General features: G+C 36.2%; 1 protein-coding gene across 1 annotated transcript in view; it reads left to right on the top strand.

The window, feature by feature from the left end:
* The first annotated feature begins 784 nt into the window (after positions 1 to 784).
* The window catches only part of LOC140164375 (uncharacterized), a 29,930-nt gene continuing 10,184 nt past the window's right edge, over positions 785 to 20,530 (top strand). Inside the window, 8 exon segments of the mRNA XM_072187652.1 lie at positions 785 to 993; positions 7,250 to 7,408; positions 8,285 to 8,348; positions 9,277 to 9,360; positions 15,780 to 15,875; positions 17,368 to 17,417; positions 18,375 to 18,515; positions 19,417 to 19,728. Coding sequence (XP_072043753.1) covers positions 896 to 993; positions 7,250 to 7,408; positions 8,285 to 8,348; positions 9,277 to 9,360; positions 15,780 to 15,875; positions 17,368 to 17,417; positions 18,375 to 18,515; positions 19,417 to 19,728 — 1,004 coding nt within the window. The 5' untranslated portion in view covers positions 785 to 895.

Raw genomic sequence — 20,530 nt, forward strand, 5'->3', positions numbered from 1 at the left:
TGCGTTATCTGGACATCTGTAAGAGGTACAGGGCTCAAACTCGTTGACAACAAACCTCATGACCAGGGGGGAATTATGGAACATCTTGCAGGTCAAAGGTCATCTGGGGTCAAATCTTAGAATTGCATTTTCTGGACACCTGTAAAGATTACAGGACTCAAAACTCGGTGACAACAAACTTCATGACTAGGGGAACATTTTTGGAACATTTTCCAGGAGTCAGATACCTCCACAACATATGCCCCACCTAGGTTTGTGGTCTATGACCACCATTTACCACTAGTTTGGATTCCAATTTGCAAACCTTTATAAATGATCTAGATATATATGTTGCGAGCGCAGCGAGCAGGATATCAAAACGTTTTCGTACTGATAAGCCTTTTTAGAGCGTTTATGAATGTGTGCCAAAAATCGGCTCCCCCCTGCCCTTGGCTGACCAAAAATTGCCCCTCCCCCCCTTCGGCTGGCCAAAAATGTATCCAATTTTTTCCTCCCCCTCGGGGCTCATGATTATTGCACAGCCCCTATAATAGGCCTAACATGATAAGCTATGATCATGATCAAACCCGTACGCAGGGGGGGGGGGGTGCGGATGTGCGACGCACACTAGCACAAACGTGAAATTACAACTTGATACAAATGGAAAAAATAGTTTGCAGCCGGACCAGAAGTGACCAGACCCATTTGGCACATAAGCTCACATAATAGCCATGATATAATTACAAGTCTTTAATCTGCCCAACAGCGCGTAAATGGATTTACACGGGAATTCACGTGTGTCAACATGTGAATACGGGCTGTATGAAGCAGCAAGTTCAACATAAACACTGCACAGAACAGTACTACGATATTTTACTGTGTGTTTTTGCTTTTTAAATGTCATAAATTTGACAGAATGGAAGAGGAAATGGACGCAAATAGTACAGAGATGGAAGAGGATAGCCAGGAAAAGAAGCAGAACTTGAGGGCTGATGTTATGGTTCCAATATTGGGGTAAGCTTAAAAATGGCTTCTTATAATTTTTTTTACCGTACACAAGGCGGTAAAGGTAGCGTACATCCCGGGCGTACATCCTCTTGTTATCCAATACAGATTAGTACAAGGAACTTATACGATGTCCTCATTCACAAACTGATGCTATCTGTCCATCGTATAAGACTGTTACCGCACGGCAACTGGTTGAAGGAATATTACACAGTCAAGAATAGGCTCCATCATTTTTTTTTTTTTTTTTTTCTCAATCTCTCAAAAAATCAAAATAGTTTAACTTATACTTACTTAAGACTGTCCTTTTTCATATAACGCAGACAAAGTAGGGCCAACTTGCCTAGAAATGGTCAAATTTTAGCAAGAAATATCTCTGTGTAATCCTATGTAAGTCCCATATCACATCGTTATCGACGATCGAGGGTTTTTTTTTCTGAAGTTTGGTTGGTACCCACCAGCGTCATGCATGTGACGTGACACGGCTAAAATAAGCGACCGGGAATCGGGGATCGTTAAAACGTCAACAAATTTCAAAACATAGAAAGCAGTAAACTTATTGGCGAGCGGTCCGAATTTTGAGCCATAAGTTTACGTGGTGAACTAAATACAGATTATACTAGAGATTATATTGACCATCGTTCTCCTAGAGCTATAATTGTGCCCGGGTTCTGTGCATATTATGTGCTTTAATATTAAATGTTTATCTTCTTCTCTCTCTCTTTATTTATTTTTATCATAATTCATTTGTTCATTTGTTTTACATGTTTAGCATATATATATATTAATATTAAAAATTAATCATATTCATATATATTCATATTTTATTTCCATAAAAATCAAAGACGTTAAAAAAAAAATATATATATATAAACACGGTACATATGGAGGAAAAGGCTGGAAGACCAAAAAGGTCTGAAAGTTAGCCTTTCCCTGAAATCAAATGAAATTAACAAAATAAATCAACATCACAACATAACCAAAAGACAAGGGAAGGGGGGGGTGCTCACTAATCTTGTTTATTTTATATTTATTTATTTATTTTATATTTATTTATTTATATATATTTATTTTAATTTGCATATGTGTATGTTATTCTTTCTTTAAATTTTGTTTATTTTAATTCATTATTTACATAATTACATTAGCCTTATTAATTAGGCCTAATTTATTTATTTTTTAGGCCTATTTATTTGTTTAAATTTGTGCAAGTGCATGTTATTTTCTCTCTTATTTATTTATTCATTTATTTATTTATTTACTTAATTCATGATGCACGGGTATGACATGATGTCGTCAGTTTAAATGGGATAGTCAGCAGGGGCTCAGTGCAGAGATCGATGGTCAAGGATTTTAATCTCTTATAATCTGTCTTGGGTAACAAGAGGATGTACGCTACCTTTACCGCCTTGATACCGACAACGGTACCACGCACGTTCGTGATGTTTGCGTGATATCGTACATAGTAATAGTAAAGGCCTATATTGAAAAGTGAACATGTATGTAAGCATAAACATGTGAAGCGTTCATTTTGAAGCATTGCATATAAACCAGAGGCCAGGGGTGCAGTGAGTGGCGGTGCCAGAATTTTTTTTTCGGCTGGGGGGGGGGGCAAAGTGAATTTCATGGGATGGGGTACAATTTGGGGTTTAAAAAGAAACACAATGTCTAGAATAGATGTTGGTCCACAAGCCTCAGCACACTTTGCAGGCGCAGCAGCACTAAGCAGGGTCTTAGCTAGAAATTGAGGTTTGCCCGTCATTTGAATCAAAATGCCTGGACATCTTAATTTCTTAAATTTGAAATTTAAAACATTTTCCAGACCTTAACAGCCCATTGAGGGTTCAAATGGGGGTGAGATACATTTTTTTTGAGTCCAGAATCTGGTTATTTGGGTCAAAAACACCCTCAATTCCAATTTGTAGCCCTGTAGCTTACCCCAAGGGGAAGATATGGATAAATTTGTCTAAACTAGGAAGAAAATTAACGTTGTGACGCGCGTGAGCAAAAAGGAGGGGTCTGGCCCAATTTTCAATAGGCCGGTTCTCGAAACGACAAGGTGTAGAGACCTACCGTTTTTTCTTTTTTTGGTTTTGTACATGTAGTGTCCCTGGACCTAGACCTAAATGCTAGGATCATTCATGGACGAAAAGATCACCGTGGAAACTTTTGTTTGTTAGTCCAAGGTCCACCCACCCACCAAGTTTGAGCTCAATGGGAGCAATTTGAAATTGTTACCTTTCTTGACCTACATGTATGACCTCTTTAAAACCGTGGAGGTATGACAAAAAAGGTCACAGTGGAAACTTTTGTTTGTTAGTCCAAGGTCCACCCACCCACCAAGTTTGAGCTCCATAGGATTTTTTGGGCATCAAGGTGGAGGCATTAATTATGCCAACGCTTTGTGTCGAGAACCACAAAATGCTAGTGTTTTTTTTATAATTTTTTTAATCTAGGCTGTTCCTTCATTTTTCCTACATTTTGAAAAGGCTAGTAAATTGACAAATGCTTGATCATTTTTAGACTTGACCAAGTCTTTTTGACATTCTTAAGATAGTACAATTTAATCAATGAAAATTCATGAAGGCCTTACCGGTATGTCTTAATTATTAAGGTATGAGGGGTATGTGGCATACTATGGTAAAATAGGCCTATATATGGTTAATATACTTAATTTATGCAGGCCTTATAAGATACCAAAATTAAGTCAAAATATCTTGCATTATGAATTATAAGATAAAGGTATAGGCCTACATTTGTACTTGCCAGGGCACTTTACTTGGTCCTAAATAGACCAGTTGTTGGATATTGAGTTAAAGGGCCTATGAGCATGATGAGGGCACTATTTATCCCTATTTACTTTGTCCTAGACCATTTTGTAGAATTGCAGTTGATCTGTAAACTTTATGTATGAGGGCACTATTTATCCCTATTTACTTTGTCCTAGATCTAACGCCATATGTTGAGTTTGACCAGTTGTTGGGCAACTATTAGAAGTGGTGCTAGGTGCAACATGGGCTCCATTATAGACTACCTATTACACAGTGATAAATATCCAAGAAACCACTGTGAGTTATCAGCACATTTGTTGGTGATTTGATCAATGCAATGAGGGGGTTGTATAATATTGGTATATACTTTGGTACAAGCAATGATGATAGACCTATAATATCTGTGACTTAGAGCCCCCAAGTCTTGGACCAAGGCTAGATCATTTTATGGTAAAAAATTGTGCATTTTTGGACTGAATTTAAATGGAAATAGCCGTACGGTACTTCGTAATCGTTTTTAATCATTATTTATATTACACATTTTTAAATAAATAAAGTACGATAAGTGAATAACAAATATAAAATGCCCTTGATACTATCCAAATTTAAGGTTTTTTCTAAGTAAGTGATTGAAAAAAAACACCCTGACCCAAGATTTCCATTTTTTGGGTCGATCTCTGAGGGCAACCAAACATACATATTTTTTGACCTAATAATACATTGTTCATTATGGCTCTTGACTCTTGAGCCACAGCAGCAGCTCTATTTCCCATACCAAGCTTAGTTTTAAAAAAAAGATTTTTCGCTTATCCTCCACAACCTTTTCAGAATTGGGTCGGTCGGTCAATCAGGATTTTTTTTAAATATTCTTTTTAAAGGTCATAGCCAAAACATGACTGCACATGTATGCTTAAAATTAGCTTTTAAATAAATAGCCCAAATACAGGGTGAGTCAAAAAAAGTGCAATAGAGCAAAGAATCAATATTTATGCAAGAACCAAGTCGAACTTTCCCATTATTGAAAGATTCTATAAATGCCACACTCAATTGCCACCTTCTATGAAAATATGAAGTGAATCATGACTTACGTTTAATTTGTATATGTCCTTTTGCTGCGATACCCAATTTCGTTATTTGTCCACGAGGTACCATGTATTTTGAATGAGAGCACACAATGCATGTTATAGGCACCAGCTCTGAAATTGACTTTAACTTAAATAAGGTTGATTTTTGCGTTATTTAAACTTCTTTTTTTCTGTTCAAACAAATTTTCTAACATTACTTTAAGTCCTTCATAACGCACTCAACTCCAACTTTTTTTAATCCCAATACTAGTATGTCCAACTTATTTTGTAATTCACTCCACTTCAATTTGCGCGCATTTAATTTTGACATTTGAAAAACCCACCTACAAATTTGTATGTTTTCGATAGAGAATAAACATCTTTTTAAGTAAAGGTAAAATGAAAATAACAACAACTAATGTTTCTTTTCCTTAAACAAGACCACGGGCAATAACACTTTGGATGCTCCATTTTATTTCAATGCCAATGAGGTTTAAAAATGGCAGTTGTTCCTACATGCACCTTACACAGACATTCAAATTTTATATCTCTAGTTGGACAAACATTAAAATTGGGTATCGCTACAAAATGTGTCATAATAACAAAACGGTAAATGCTAATTCCTTTATTTGTTCACACAAGGTCACTGACGGATATATCAATAATAAAATGTTTTGAAACCTAAAAGGTTCGACTCGGTTCTTAATGCTTCTCTCTATTGCACTTTTTTTTACTCACCCTGTAGTTGTGAATTCAGATATTTCTCGTACTGTATATACCACTAGTACTTCATTCATGTCTTTCAACAGTTTAGAAGTGCACTGTAAAAAAACTTTTCAGGAATTTTCTGGAATTTCCAAAATAAATTCATTTGTACAGTAAAACAAAAAAGACTTTTTTCCAGATTTTCCAGATTAGGGTCGGTCGATGGAAGCTAAGCAAACATTCTTTTTTTTTGCCTTTTATTGTTACATGTTTTCATTTACATGTAGGCCTATTTTATGTACCATTTAGAAGATAATAACTGCGCAAGATCGGTTATTTGGAGGGCATTGTGAAAAATCTAAACATTTTGCCTTTGGAACCGAGGGATATCCAAAGGGAAAATACAGGCCTGTACGCAGGGGAGTGCGACGCAAATTTGGAAAAGTATTCAAAAACGTCCAAAAATTTCAGAATTTGCGAGCGTAGCGAGCCAAAAAAATCAGGGTTTTTACGCTTTTTTGGACCAAAAAGGTCCAAATTTTAGGAAGAAAGTCCACTTTTCACAAAATTTGGAAAAAAAGGTCCACTTTTTCAAAATCAGCAACCCCCCTGGAAATGAAATCCTGCGTACGGGCCTGGCAAAATGTTTTGATTTTTCACAATGCCCGACATATTACCGATGCAAAGTTATTAACCTCATTCATAACTGTCACTTTCATCTCTTCACTTTACAAAATATCACACAATTTTTACGTTTTGCCTTTTCAAAAATCGATCAGGCTAAAACAGGACGACCAGAAGTGCGTATCACAATCTGTGCAAATATCGTAGCACGCAATCCAAATATGACGGCCAGCGCTCTCGCAATTTGTTCAATGCTGTCATGAGATGATAGCGGTGGCAAACTTGATTAACTGTTTCATGTTGATTAATTTAACTTCGAAGCATGTGTGTTTATTACTTCCTTGTTATGATTTATTAAAACAACTGTGATTTAGGTCTGAAACAATAATATAAAAAGAAATTATGCACAAGAGAATGACTTATAAAATACAATGTTTTCAATTTCTTGCACGAACTGAATGAAATAATAAATTAAATCTTCCTAAGATATTCATAAAATAACTATTAATTGACTAAAAGTGAAATTGGTATTGCTACAATGAATTTAAGCTTGCAATGCAAAACCAATGCTAAACATGCTAAATATAAAATACGAGTCACATCAGGAGATGATCTAAAAATACGGATTTCAATGATTTTAACTATAGTACACAATTAGGAAAAGAATCTACAAAATCTATTTATATGTAATCATTAAATATAAGTTTCAACATACCTTGTTTCTCAGAAACATGTAAAAAAGGCAATTTGCATATTGGAAAAGGCCTACCGCTAAAACTGTGTGTTGACTCTCGACTCATCTTTTGATCTGCTGTTCCAAATAAAAAATACGGCGCGCGTCGCGTCACTAAATTTAAAAACGCGCGATACTAAATTTAAAACGCGAAAAATTGTGCAACAAAACGCGAGATTACATGACACAACGCACAACACGGCACGCGTGGAGGTTACTAATATTTACGCTGACGGCGCGGAGGTCCACTGTTGTTTATTAGTGACGGTGTTTGCCTTTTGCCAAATAAATATAAATGATTGGATCGCATGTATCGCGTATATTAATGAGGTTATGAATTATCTATGTATTTTCTTTGACATGTATAGCCCTGAGCAACTGCCTGATCATTGCAACCTACCAGCCAATCTACCAACAAGAGGAAAGAAGGAGGTAATCCCAAATGGCTCTGTCAACCAACAACAAAAACTACAAAGACTTTATGATCAACAGGACAAACTACTCAAGGAGGAGAGGGTGGTTAAGGTGTAAGTATATAATCCATGCTCTACTATCACATGATTCTTGTTTATGATAATAGATAGAAATTTAAAAACTAGTTGTGTCTGGACATTCCTGTCAACAGCTTTATATGGTTCACCTTAAATACCAAATGATGTCTCCAGTGAAATTGTGTATTGTTTGTTTTCTTTTTTGTGCAAATTGCTTGTATTTACCTTTATCAGTAATATTGTTGTGGGTGATCGATGATGTACATATTTAATAAACAGTTTTTGGATGTTGAACATTATTAATCAGTTGCTAATTTTGCACTCTGCCAAGAAAACGGTGCACTTGCTATAGTTAAGCCTGATTCACACTCTGCCGTTTGTATTTGGCAAGGGATGGTCAAATCGCACTATAAAAGAATCAACCATAGCACAATCAATGTAATGACACACAGTGATGAATTCGGCGCTGGAATTAGAATAGATTGCAATTTTCTTTGCTTGATCTTATTAGTTGTTCAGCTCAAAATAAAACTTGGACATATCTGACAGTAAAAACTAACCTTTTATGGAATTTATGAAAATTTGACAATAATGGCTTTAAAAGCAATACACACTGATGCAACATAACATTTGCTGCACACTAGTCACAAAATGGGCAACTTAAGAATCTGCATTGGGTGATCGAACCTGTATTTTATAGACCCAACTTAAAGTTCAGTTTTTTTTCTAAAATACAAAATTATTGTACTCAAATCTTACTATTTTGGTATAGTTGTAGTTTGTCATATGACCAATTAGATGTTTGATGAAGTGTATGTAAGTTCGGAAACAACTGGAGCACTACTATGCCAATTTTTATGCAAGTTATTAACCTTTCCCATAGAACTCACATCTTTACTTAATTGTCCACAGAAATAGAGTTGCAGTTGGAGAATGGAACCAAAGTAAACAGCTTGTAGAGGTCAAAGTTGAAAAGGTAACCATTTTTCCTTCTTCAATGGGCTATAGTTGTAATCCATACCCCTCCCCTTATGGAATGCAGGCTAGACCCTTTTAATCTCTCACACAGGGGTGTAGAGATTTCAAATGGAGTCACCCATTCCAGTTATGACATTTGAAATTCACACTCCTTGTGTGGAAGATTAGCACCATGTCTTTCATTGGGGACCGGTGTATGAATTTCAACTGGATTAGCCTTTATAGGGTAATTTTACACCCCTGCCCAATTTTGTGCCTATTTTTGCATTTTCTCAAAATTAAAGCGCATTGGGGACAAGTAAGATATGTATATTATAGGGGCAAGGACTACAACTACTGCACTGGAAATTTTATTTCAGCGCAGACAATAGTTGTGGAGTAACAATCAAAAATGAGGGAAAACCAATATTTGATCAATAAATCAATAACTACTTGCTTTGAGTTGCTGAATTTTCAGTACAGTAGTTATAGTCCTTGCCCCTTCAATATACATATCTTACTTGTCCCCAATGCGCTATAATTTTTGAGAAAAATGCAAAAATAGGCACAAATTGGGCAGGGTGTAGTACTTAATCTCCCACACAGGGTATAGATTTCAAATAAAGTCACCCATTCAGGTAAGGTAACATCTTTTGAAATTCACACTCCTTGTGTGGAAGATTAGCACCATGTCTTTCATAGGGGGTGTATGAATTTCAAATAAAGCCACCCATTCAGGTAGCGTCTTTTGAAATTCACATTCCTTTTGTGGAACATTATTTAGCATCATGTCTTTCATTCATTCATTCATTCATTCATTCATTCATTCATTCATTCACTTTATTTTTGCCTCATCTCTATACGAGTTCCCAGGCCAGTACACATTCTATACTATATTGCTTGTTATTTAATGGTCCATATATTGCAATATTTTATTTTATTTTCAGGGCAAATTCTGGCAGACAATGGGCTACAATTCTAATGGCAAAAAGTATCTGTATCCCGAGGAAGGCTTGTTTCTACTAGAAATGGTAATGTATTTTAAACCATTAATTAATATAGATCAGTAGACAAAATATGTATTGAAGTGTGCACAGTGAGCTTGGATTTACGTTAAGGGGTTGTTATGTTACAGTCTCCTTGAGTCCTAGACTAATTCCAATCAGCCGTCTAAACTCTGCATGTACTGTGTTTATGCTTCGTAGTGATGACTGATTAACTTACAGTCCATATCGTGACAGACTTCTGCAAATATTAAATGCAACATTGGTTGTGCGCTATAGCGTGACTGACTAGCGGCGCTGTACCGTGCCATTTGTGACAAGATCGCGCTCTGAAGTTCTTAAAACAACAAGCTTGGTCAAAAGGTCAATTTGAACACAACTGCGCATGCTCTATGCCACAGGAATCCTGTTGCAAAATCCGTCACTTTTTTTCCACATAGTTTTTTCAGTTGTCAATCCAGATGGTTGACGACTGAGGGCAGCAGTCTACTTGAGGCCTTGGTTTACATTGCTAAATTTGATTGGTTAATGGGTATGCAGCATTTAAAAATATTATAGTCTGTCTCGGCCACAAACTAATACAGACTATATTCCAACAGTTAAAATCCCTGTACATTGTCTGCTGTGAATTCTTGCATATTATTGAGAGCCGAATCCGGCCGATCATTCGATTGTGCCGTGTCTAACAATCACACCAGCGCTTGCGTGCCTTCTTCTTATTTCCATGAAAGACAGCAAAAATATGCAGTACGTGCATAGCAGTTTTGCCTGTCACATTTCATGTAACAATATCGGCCCTCATTATCGGGTGATGCTGAGACTTTGACTGTTTGGATTTTGTCTCCTTAGTCCATGGTCTTGTCTCAAGTTGAGACTGAGAATAATGCCATGTTGGATTTTGCAGTGGCAGATTAGAATCTCACACTAACCTAATCCCACAGGGCGCATTCATTTCATTCGTTAATGAAACACTTTGACCAAAAAAACCCAAAAATGTTAGGTTTGCTGGGGTACTGGCTGCATTAAACAGGACTGGTTAAAACACTGGCAAACATCATCTAATATTGATTCATCTTCTAAGTTACAATATGTTGAAAAACTCATCCCAATGAAAATTGGACTGTCTTGTGAAAAAAAAGGAATCAGCAATTGTCATTCATCCTTGTTTAATAGAAATAGAATATCTCAATTTTGGACCTGATTCAATTCAAATGAATTCCACATCATAGACAAAGATCTGCCAACTGTCAATGTGACTGACACCTGTAACGAACATGTGATGTGAAATGTAATGGTATAAATAGCTGGATTCACTGGAAAGGCAAATCAAATTGTGAGAAACGATGTTGGAGAGAATAGAATATCCATTGGCAGTATAGCCTTGATTTATGGTGTAATTGCTTTTGAGATGTGAAAACTTGATTAGCTAATAGGTGTTTTTTTCCTGTCATGCTTTCCCTGTTTTTTTTTCTTTCTTTCTTTCTTTCTTTCTTTCTTTCTTTCTTTCTTTCTTTCTTTCTTTCTTTCTTTCTTTCTTTCTTTCTTTCTTTCTTTCTTTCTTTCTTTCTTTCTTTCTTTCTTTCTTTCTTTCTTTCTTCCTTCTATCTTTCCTTCCTTCCTTCCTTCCTTCCTTCCTTCCTTCCTTTCTTCTTCCCTTCCTTCCTTCCTTCCTTCCTTCCTTCTTAGCTAATTAGTTATGAGGTGGACCCAAAAATGTGTCACAGCAAAACATGGTGTTCTCATAAATTGATGATGAAAAATTAATTTCTTACCTAAGTAATAGAATTTATATATGTGTTATAATTTATATTAACTGACTTGAATTTGTGTAATGGTCAACACTGTGAAACTGTTTTACAAAATTTACGTAGACCATACACCATTATGTTAAAGGGATACAATCTAATACAATGTGTGACGCAGATGGGTCACTAAATGAAACGGCGATATTCGCGAATCTGCAATAAACCTAAAACCAATAATCACTCCCAATTATCCTACATGTACTGATCCCCTATTGACAGGGCTGTCAACAGGGTGTGACAAAAGTGTGCCAACAGATAAACATTGAGTAACATTTTTGTATCAGTTGGTTTGTGGTTTAACCCCGGGGGGGGGTACTCAAGTTTGGTTTTGGTAGGGACATGCCGCTTAGATTTTGGAAGTGGACCCATAAATATACCAATTTTTCAAAAAATTTGGACCCATTTATATACCAAAAGTCAAAATTTTCGCCAAATTTAACCAAAATTGTCGTAGTTTTTACAAATTTTCCAAAAATTTTGGGAAAATTTGGGAAATTTTGGCTAGATTACGGAAAAATTGGGCTGTTTTCCGAAAAAAATTGAGAAAATTTTGAAAAAGGACCCATTCATATACCAAAATAGGCTTTGAAAAAGGGGTCATTGATATACCAGAAGGCTGAAAATGCTACCCATGTTTATGCACGTCCCGTATGGTCATTTGTACTGAGAACCCCCGGGTTTTACGTACATTGGGGGCGGGTCTGGCCAGCTGGGAGTGAAATTGGCCAAAGGGGGTACTTGTCCAGTAATCATCCAGGTTTGGAAAAGCGACATCCACCACAGGGATTTCTTTATTTGAATTGTATTGTCTGTTTACTTACTCTTCCAAATTTCAAACAAATTAAACAATATGTGACCGTACACCACGAATGAGCCGTAAATGTCCTCAATTGTATTCTGAGTTACAGTGTAAAATGGACATGAAGGTCGTATTCATAGGTACCTCAATTTGGTGCTACGTGTACCGCATTTAATGAGATACACGTAGCACCAAATTGAAATACCTATGAATATGACCTTCATGCCCATTTTACACTGTAACTCAGAATACAATTGAGGACATTTACTGCTCATTCGTGGTGTACGGTCACATATTATATGTGGGGGCCAAAGGCGTCAAATTTGAAACTGAGATAAAGGTAAAAATGTGGAGTCGAGTAAAAAAACAATAAAATACAAAAGAAAATAGACATTATTTAAAAACTTCATAACTTTAGAACCAAGTTTATGATAGACCTTTGGTGTTTTCAGTAAATGATAGCATATTGTATGTAAAATGTAATAATTACAGTAACTAAATTTTCAAAAATGCCTCCTTTAATTGGCCCCCATGGATCAGATCATGTCACATATGTGTTATCTGAAATGGATGACAAAATAACACCAGCGAAGGGGCTGTGCAATAATTGTGTGCCCCAGGGTAGGGGAAAATTAAGGGGAAAATGTATATTTGGCATGCTGAAAGTGGGGGAGCAATTTTAGGCAAATCACTTTGGTATTCAATTTTAACTTCAATGGTATTAAATTTTAATTTATGCTCTTACACAGGTAAAGAAAAGACTATGAAAATGTTCAAATAAGCACAATTTTGTTTCATCTCGTCATCTATTTTCTAGTTAGTGTTGACTCTACTTGTGGTTTTATTTATGGGACTAGCCATTGCCTCAGTGGCAGTGATTGCTCTCTGGAATTGGGGTGTACCAAATACATGTAAAGTATTTTTTAACCAAATTGGCCAGATTTTGGGCCAATATGTAATGCATATTTGCAATTTCTTGCGCGCCAAATTTTCACTGGGCTAAAAATGCTATACAGTCTATGAGTATTAACCCTATGAGAACTACCTGCCGATTGGCCAAAATAAATGATGTGTCCAATTTTTAACCAATCAAGGAGGGTATTTAATAATATGATCACCTGCAAATGCAAGTTTGACCATAAATAGTTAAAAGCCTAGTCATAATTGGCAATTGAAATGAGCATTTTAAATAATTAACCAATCAGAAATACTGTTAGGTAACCAGTAGTGTCCATGGGGGTTAAAACACTTGTGGGTATCATTTCTAATTCATTTGTAGAAACGTGACGCATTTTAACAGCAACAACAAAACAGTTTTTGTATAACACAAATGAAAATAAATTGGAAGGTTTCTTCAAATTAATTAAATAGATATGTATATGTTAAAATGAATGAGCTGCTGCAGCCTTACAATATCAGCTACCTAATTATCTTGAAAATGTTTACGCAGAAAAATGTTAAACGTAAAATCACAAAATAAATGAGGATGAATTGAAAATGTTTTCACCGAAAATATGAAAAGTACATTGTATTACTTACATTACATGTATTAGTGAGAATATTGACAATGGCACAAACAATTCTCTTTAACTTTGACTGGAAGCAATGCAGTGTTTAAAGAGCCCACTGTAAAAGGGGAAGACAGATTATGTATCCCTATTGTGGGGTATGGGGTGGTTAAAATCATTCTGAGTGGTAGATTTGAAGGAGATAATAAACAAAAATATCCAAAGTAATAAAAATTGAACATAATTTTAAAAACTACAAAAAACGGTCTAGAATATAGATACACAAACGTATGTGACCCATCACATCAAAACTAACCATTTGTCTTCAGAAATGAAAATGGGGATTTAAAAACTAGGATATTTATTTTGAGCTTTAAAATGACACCTTACTTGTTGAAATCGGTTTTGATGTGATGGGGCACATAATAGATGTACAATCTAACCTCTTTTATTTGATGGCCATGATGGGTCCAAGCATTGCATGGATAAGAGAAAAAATCTGGCTTAGTGAATGTAATTCTGCATTTCAACTTGGAACAATAACATTAAAGATGGTACTTGAGTGCTTTATGCAACATGTACATATGTCATTCTAAGTATTCAGAGCATGTCAAATCATTAAAAACATGTTTTCTTGCAAAGATTTCACAGTTGGATAACAGAGAGATCTGTATTAAAGAGGTTCGGATAAGAGAGATTGGAACACAGAATTAGAGAAGGAGAACCGGGACTCCCTATACCACCACATATAATACAATCGCGCTGTCAGGTATGGGGGGAAAATTGTGGGTATTCAGGTCTTTGCCGACAGCGCGCAGAAACAAACGAAAGCAATTCTGCGTCTCATCTGAAGCGTCTTGGTACTCGTGTGCAGGTCACATCAAGTGCATCTCTCAAATGCGCCCATCATCTATGTTGCGCTTGCATGACAACGAATGCCTCGAGCACATTCCGAGGGAAACCGAATACCCCCAATTTTTGCGCCATGCCTGTATAAAAGATGGCGATCGAGTCCCGATTCTCCTTCTCTAATTCGATGGGTTGGACTTAATTCATCCTAAAATGTACATGTCGCTGTCGACGTGTTTGTATACAGGGGCAGTCATATATACTGCGCCAATAAAGTATCCTTACACTTGGAAAAATAATCACAATTTGCAAACTGAACAATATTGGGGTAAATTTGTTTTTTTAATAGATGCACTGCATAATCCTGCACATTATGACACCACATTGAATACAATGCAACTTCAAGAAGCAAAGTTACAAGCATTTGATTAGAGCGAAGGTCCAGTTTTAAAAGTGACAAACTGGCCTATTCAAAACTCCACAGACTAGACATCTGGTTTGAGAGTGGTGAATGGCTAATTTATGCGTTTGACTTTAATTTTAAACAAAAGGAACAAAAGAACACTGAAACAAAAGAACTGACAAATAAAATGAAAATAGAAACTGTGTTGTCTCTTTGTTTCGCTTGTTGGAATCTTTTTGCGCCTTGTATAGGCCAGTTTGTCACTTTTAAAACTGGACCCTCGTCTATTCAATTGCTTGTAACTTTACTTCTAGAGGTCACATTGGATTCAATGTGGTGTCATAATGTGCAGGATTAGATAGTGCATCTATTAAAAAAACAAATTTACCCCAATATTGTTCAGTTTTGGAATTATGATTATTTTTCCAAGTGTAAGGATACTTTATTGGCGCAGTATAGTATTTACATGACTGTAAAATTTGATGTTTTGCTGACTGATGAAGGTTAATAACACAGAAGGCCCATTATAATATATCAAAACCTTTTTCATCTATGGCTGTAGTGGTCAGTGCCAAGTCCAGGGGTCTTACTGACCGTAGCATTTTGCAATATTTCTACATCAGATTGTTTCCTATCTCTTTTGCAGTTGTTAGGTTTAAATTTGCAAGTTTAATGTAATGAATCAAGGCAAATGTCAGATAATGTTTGCAGGGCTCCAAGCATCTCTATATTTCCAATATTTTTCTTATATTTTTTAACTCTTCCTATACCATAAAGATATCTTTGGGACTTTCCCTTAACAATAGTTACTGATATCCACTTCCATTGTCCTAAATTTGTCTTATATTTTCTAAGTGATATGGCTGGAAGCCCTGCGTTTGGTCAAAAGGTCACCATTCTTTTTCTCAGGCTGACATCACAAAGGGGAAATAGCCTTGTGAAACCAGTGTGCGCATGTGCAGTTCCCCTTTCTCGAGCTGGTTGCTATGTGCTTGCTTGTGCAAAGGGGACAATATTCCTGGATGTCCGACCGAGTGAATCTATACAGTTTTTGTTGATATATATTTTCTTTGTTGATACAGAATATAATGGAACTAAGACATGGCAAGGTACCACTTTCAGTACAACAAGCCTATGAGTTGATGATCCCCTATCAGTTTTCATTGGAACATTATCAGGTAACTACATTTTATATTGTACTGATCTTTTAAGGGGGTACTACACCCCTGCCAAATTTTGTGCATATTTTTGCATTTTTCTCAACAATTATAGCGCATTGGGGACAAGTAAGATATGTATATTATAGGGGCAAGGACTACAACTACTGCACTGGACATTTTATTTCAGCACATTTACAATAGTTGTGGAGTTACAGTAAAAAATGAGGGAAACCAATATTTGATCAATAAATCAATAGCTACTTGCTTTGAGTTGCTGAATTTTCAGTACAGTAGTTGTAGTCCTTGCCCATATAATATACATATCTTACTTGTCACCGATGTGCTATAATTTTGAGAAAAATGCAAAAATAGGCACAAAATTGGCCAGGGGTGTAGTACACCCTTAATGTGTGCTGAAAATGTATGTGGGTGCACTAAAATAACTTGTATTCTTTGTTCAATCGGGGACATGAATGATACAAATTAGCCTGCAAGTTAGTCAAACAAGATATCTGTGGTTCCATTTAGTAGCAACTATTTGAAACTGTTGCGATTTGGTAGTTCACAGCATCTTGCGAATGGCAGTGAGCTTTGGCAAAAATTGCATTGATCATTTCATAGCGAGTGTGTATAAGAATTCAAATATCACAGATATACTTTTGTATGTCCTGTGGTTCTTGAGTTATATTGTAATGAAAGGCTGAAACAACAACACTTTTGTAAAACATACATAACTCATTAACAACAATAAATCAAGAAAGTTTTCAAAGTATATGATTTGTAGAATGAACTTTTGCAAAACATCAAAGTGTTATTTTTCAATAATATATTGATTTAGATATTAAAATTGATTTTTTTTGCTGCTTCGACCAACAATACATCGTGTACCCTTAAAGCAGAGATCTGTGTTTAAAGCTATGGGATGGGTCTGTGCGTGTGTGTTGAAACACTTGAAAAGGATATAGGAGATCGAGCTACCCCGGTACTATACCCAGTTGGCCTGAACGGTCTCATTTTTGTGTGAACTTTGTAAAACTTTGCTTGTCAACTGGGGATGTTTTGACACATAATTGGGAAACTGCATTTAACAGGTGGCCAGGTGGGGATATTCCCAGTTGAGGGTAAATCACGGGTAGGTATCATGCCAGAGCAATGCTCAGGTGCCAAAGTGCCCATCTCCTTTTTCCTTGGCGTTTTCGCCAGATTCCCTGAATTGTTGTGGAAGGGAGGAGGTTGTCATGCACTCCTCCTGCCCAGAGAGTCTGATTTACCTTCCCAGAACTATATTATGCTGGTGCCCATTTATATACCTGAGTGGAGAGAGGCAATAGAGGTTAAGGGCCTCGTCGGGGCTCGAACCCGCAACCTTCCAATTATGTGTCTGAGCCCATACTGGTTGTCCACCATGCGCCTATAGAACCAATTGGTAAAAGTTCACGTCAAATATATACACTTATTACGGACTTATTTGCCAGGGTAGTAAATGGATTCGTGTACCATTTGTCTGCAGGTTTACTGTCATCTGATGAGGCTGGGATACATTACTACAAGACATAAAGAGTAAGTTTTAAAATGGACAAATCTCACTCTATTTTGGTACACACAAAAAACCTCTCCTGGAAAACATATAGGTCGGTATGCGCAAAAAATTTAGACCAGGTCTAAAGTTAGACCTGGTCTAAATGGAATTTAGTCTCAGGAGAAAAGACATTTTCATTTGCATTTGCTTAAGTTATTTTGTATTGTTTTTGAACTTTGCATTAAAATCTTTTTAATTTGCTAGCTACTATTGGAAGAAAAGGACCATTCCTGATACAACTTAGACCAGGTCTAACTTTAGACCCGGTCTAACTCTTTTGTGCATATGACCCTAGTGTTTTGCAAAACATTTGCAACAACAGCAACAAGTCAATCAGTTATTCCATTTAGAATGCTGAAAACTGCTGCTATATACTTGACTTTTCAATCCTGATATACAAATTGTGTCTGGCAATTAATTGTAGGGACATCTGGCTCATTTGTTGTTTTAATATTTGTAAAAAATTACACCTTATTTCTATTCTATTGGATTATGAGTATCATATCAATCTGGACCAGTTTCATGGACCAATTTCATTAAAGACACCTGGCTCAAATTAGATGGATGAGATCAAAATGAACAAAACTAGGAATCAATAGACAATTGTTTTTCCTTACTTTGTATCAAAGTTTGAATGTATACTGCATCAATGCAAGTTGGACAAGTTTTGTTATCCAGCTCAAATTAGGGGTTTCAGAATAACAAAAAGTAAAAGACAACTTTTTCTTTCTTTCTTATTTACCTGTGATCAATTGAATTATGAGTACAACATCAATTTGAACCGGTTTTGTTATCCAGGTCAAGGGGAAATCAGATCAATAAAACAAACTTTTTCAGTATCTCTTTTACATAAGACATCCGATTCAAATTAGGCGGTTCAGATTTATAACAACTTTAATATTAAATGGTATAACCTGTTTGTTTCCTCTCTTGCACAGATGTGATGTATCAGATTATGAGTATCGCATCAATCTGGACCAGTTTCGTCATCGTCAAAAGCAAGCTTACAAGAAAGTACAGGGCTGGTTCCAGCAGATGAACCAAACCACCAATGTAACACAGCAGGATGTTGAAGTCAGGTTGGTTATGCAATTATTGCATTTGGGTTTTTGTCTGTTTGTTTGTTTGTTTGTTTGTTTCCCCAGAGTAAGAAGTGGAGGCATGAGAATTTTCAGTTTTAAAACTGAATTCAGGGGTTTTTAGTCAAAATTTCTGCAATTTTCAGTTTTTTTTAGAAAAGTGCAGTCTCATGCCTGGAAGTGATTACACTTGTCTTCTCTCAAATTGAGACAAGACAAGTCTATAGTCTCAATCCTAACCTGGCCCTTAAAGAGGAAGCTCTGCCAGAGCAGTTCTTCTGGGGTGAACCAAACTTGCCTTGTTATCAAATTAATCAGTGACAAGGTTATCTCTGAATTTGACAGGTGCTAATTGATGTTTTAATGTTGTTTCATCAATTAGCACCTGTCAAATTCAGAGATAACCTTGTCACTGATTAATTTGATAACCAGGCAGGATTGGTTCACCCAAGAAGAACTGCTCTGGTGGAACTTCCTCTTTAACCCTAAGCTACTTGTTATCACAAATTCTCATTGACAATATCTCATAACCCATAGGCACTACAGGCCAATTTATCTAAGAACTATTTTGATTGGTTACAAAGAGGGCTATTTTGTGTATTGAGCCAATCAGAGATCTTAACCCATGGCACTACCAGCCAATTTATCAGCATCTAAGAACTAATTTGATTGGTTGCAAAAGGGCTATCACATGTATTGAGCCAATCAGAGATACATGTATAGTAAGAATAGCCAGTAGGGCTGAATGGTTACTCATGATTATATCATGTAATTCACCAATCAATGGCATTGTAGAAAGACAGTAGTGCTTATGGGGTTCATTCTGATTCTATTCCTAATCCAAATCTTAATCCTTAAACTATTTCTAAATGTTGGAAAACTTACCTTTATTCCATTTCAGTGATGGTGACAGTGGACGGGATATCAAGAGTAACAAATCCAGCGGCAGCATGAGTTTTCATGGAAGCGGAGTTTCAGGTCAAGCAGTCATCGAGGCGGAAATCAGATCCTCCTCTAGCGGTGATAAGACTCAAATGCTCCCAGGCTCCGGAGTGTCAACTGATAGCAGCGCAGAAAACGACGACAGCTCAGTGTACTCAGACGGGCTGGTAGAACCCAAGAAGGGATCGGATGTTCCCAGCATCAATTTATTAGAGTTCCACAAGAAGTACATCTCGGATACATCCATTACTGGCAGTATGGATAAACAGAGGTAAGGCGGGAATAATTCAGTACTTTAGACGACAGAAAAAGAAAACTTTCGGGCAGACATGCCATGTAGAATTGGGCGGTCAGGTTTTTTTTTATGGAAGAGGCTAAATGACATTAATTTTTTTACAAACATATTTTGGAAATTTTCTGAGTTTGTTCACAAAATTTCTGTTAAAATCAATCTACTTGGGCCAAAAGCAGCTGTTTTTAATATCCCAAGCTTAAAAAAAGTCCACCAAATGCAAAATCTCTGGTGGGCCTGTAGAACAGGGTTTCCATTTGTTGTCACAGTATGTAGCATTGTTAAAACAGAATGGAATATAGATGTTCTGTGTTTCTTTAGCCCTATATTAGACTATGCCATAGTCGATTTTTGATAAATAAAAATGTTATTAATCATGATGAACGCATTCAGTTGAACTCAAAATTATACTGATATTTAGTAGGCCTACATCAAAATACTAGTATAAAATGGTTATGAAAAAGTTTAGGCTATATAATTATATTTGTGACAGTAAAAGTAAAGTATAGGCCCTACGTAGGCTTATATTATTGAATGCAACATATCATAATGGCATAATTATAATGACACTTCAATACTGAACAATTCTAATTTTAGAATCTGCCAGTTTATTATCGAAAAACCGACTATGGACTTTCACTTTTAAGCAGAACTTTACCCGGGACTCACACACTGTCAATCATACTTGTTTATCAATAAAATCTAACCACAAGACTAAGCATGGTGGTACAATACGCGCTAGATGCATACGTTCATCCACCAGCACAAAAGCGCCGCATTC

Source organism: Amphiura filiformis, chromosome 11, assembly GCF_039555335.1.
Source record: "Amphiura filiformis chromosome 11, Afil_fr2py, whole genome shotgun sequence".
NCBI classification, from domain to species: Eukaryota; Metazoa; Echinodermata; class Ophiuroidea; order Amphilepidida; family Amphiuridae; genus Amphiura; species Amphiura filiformis.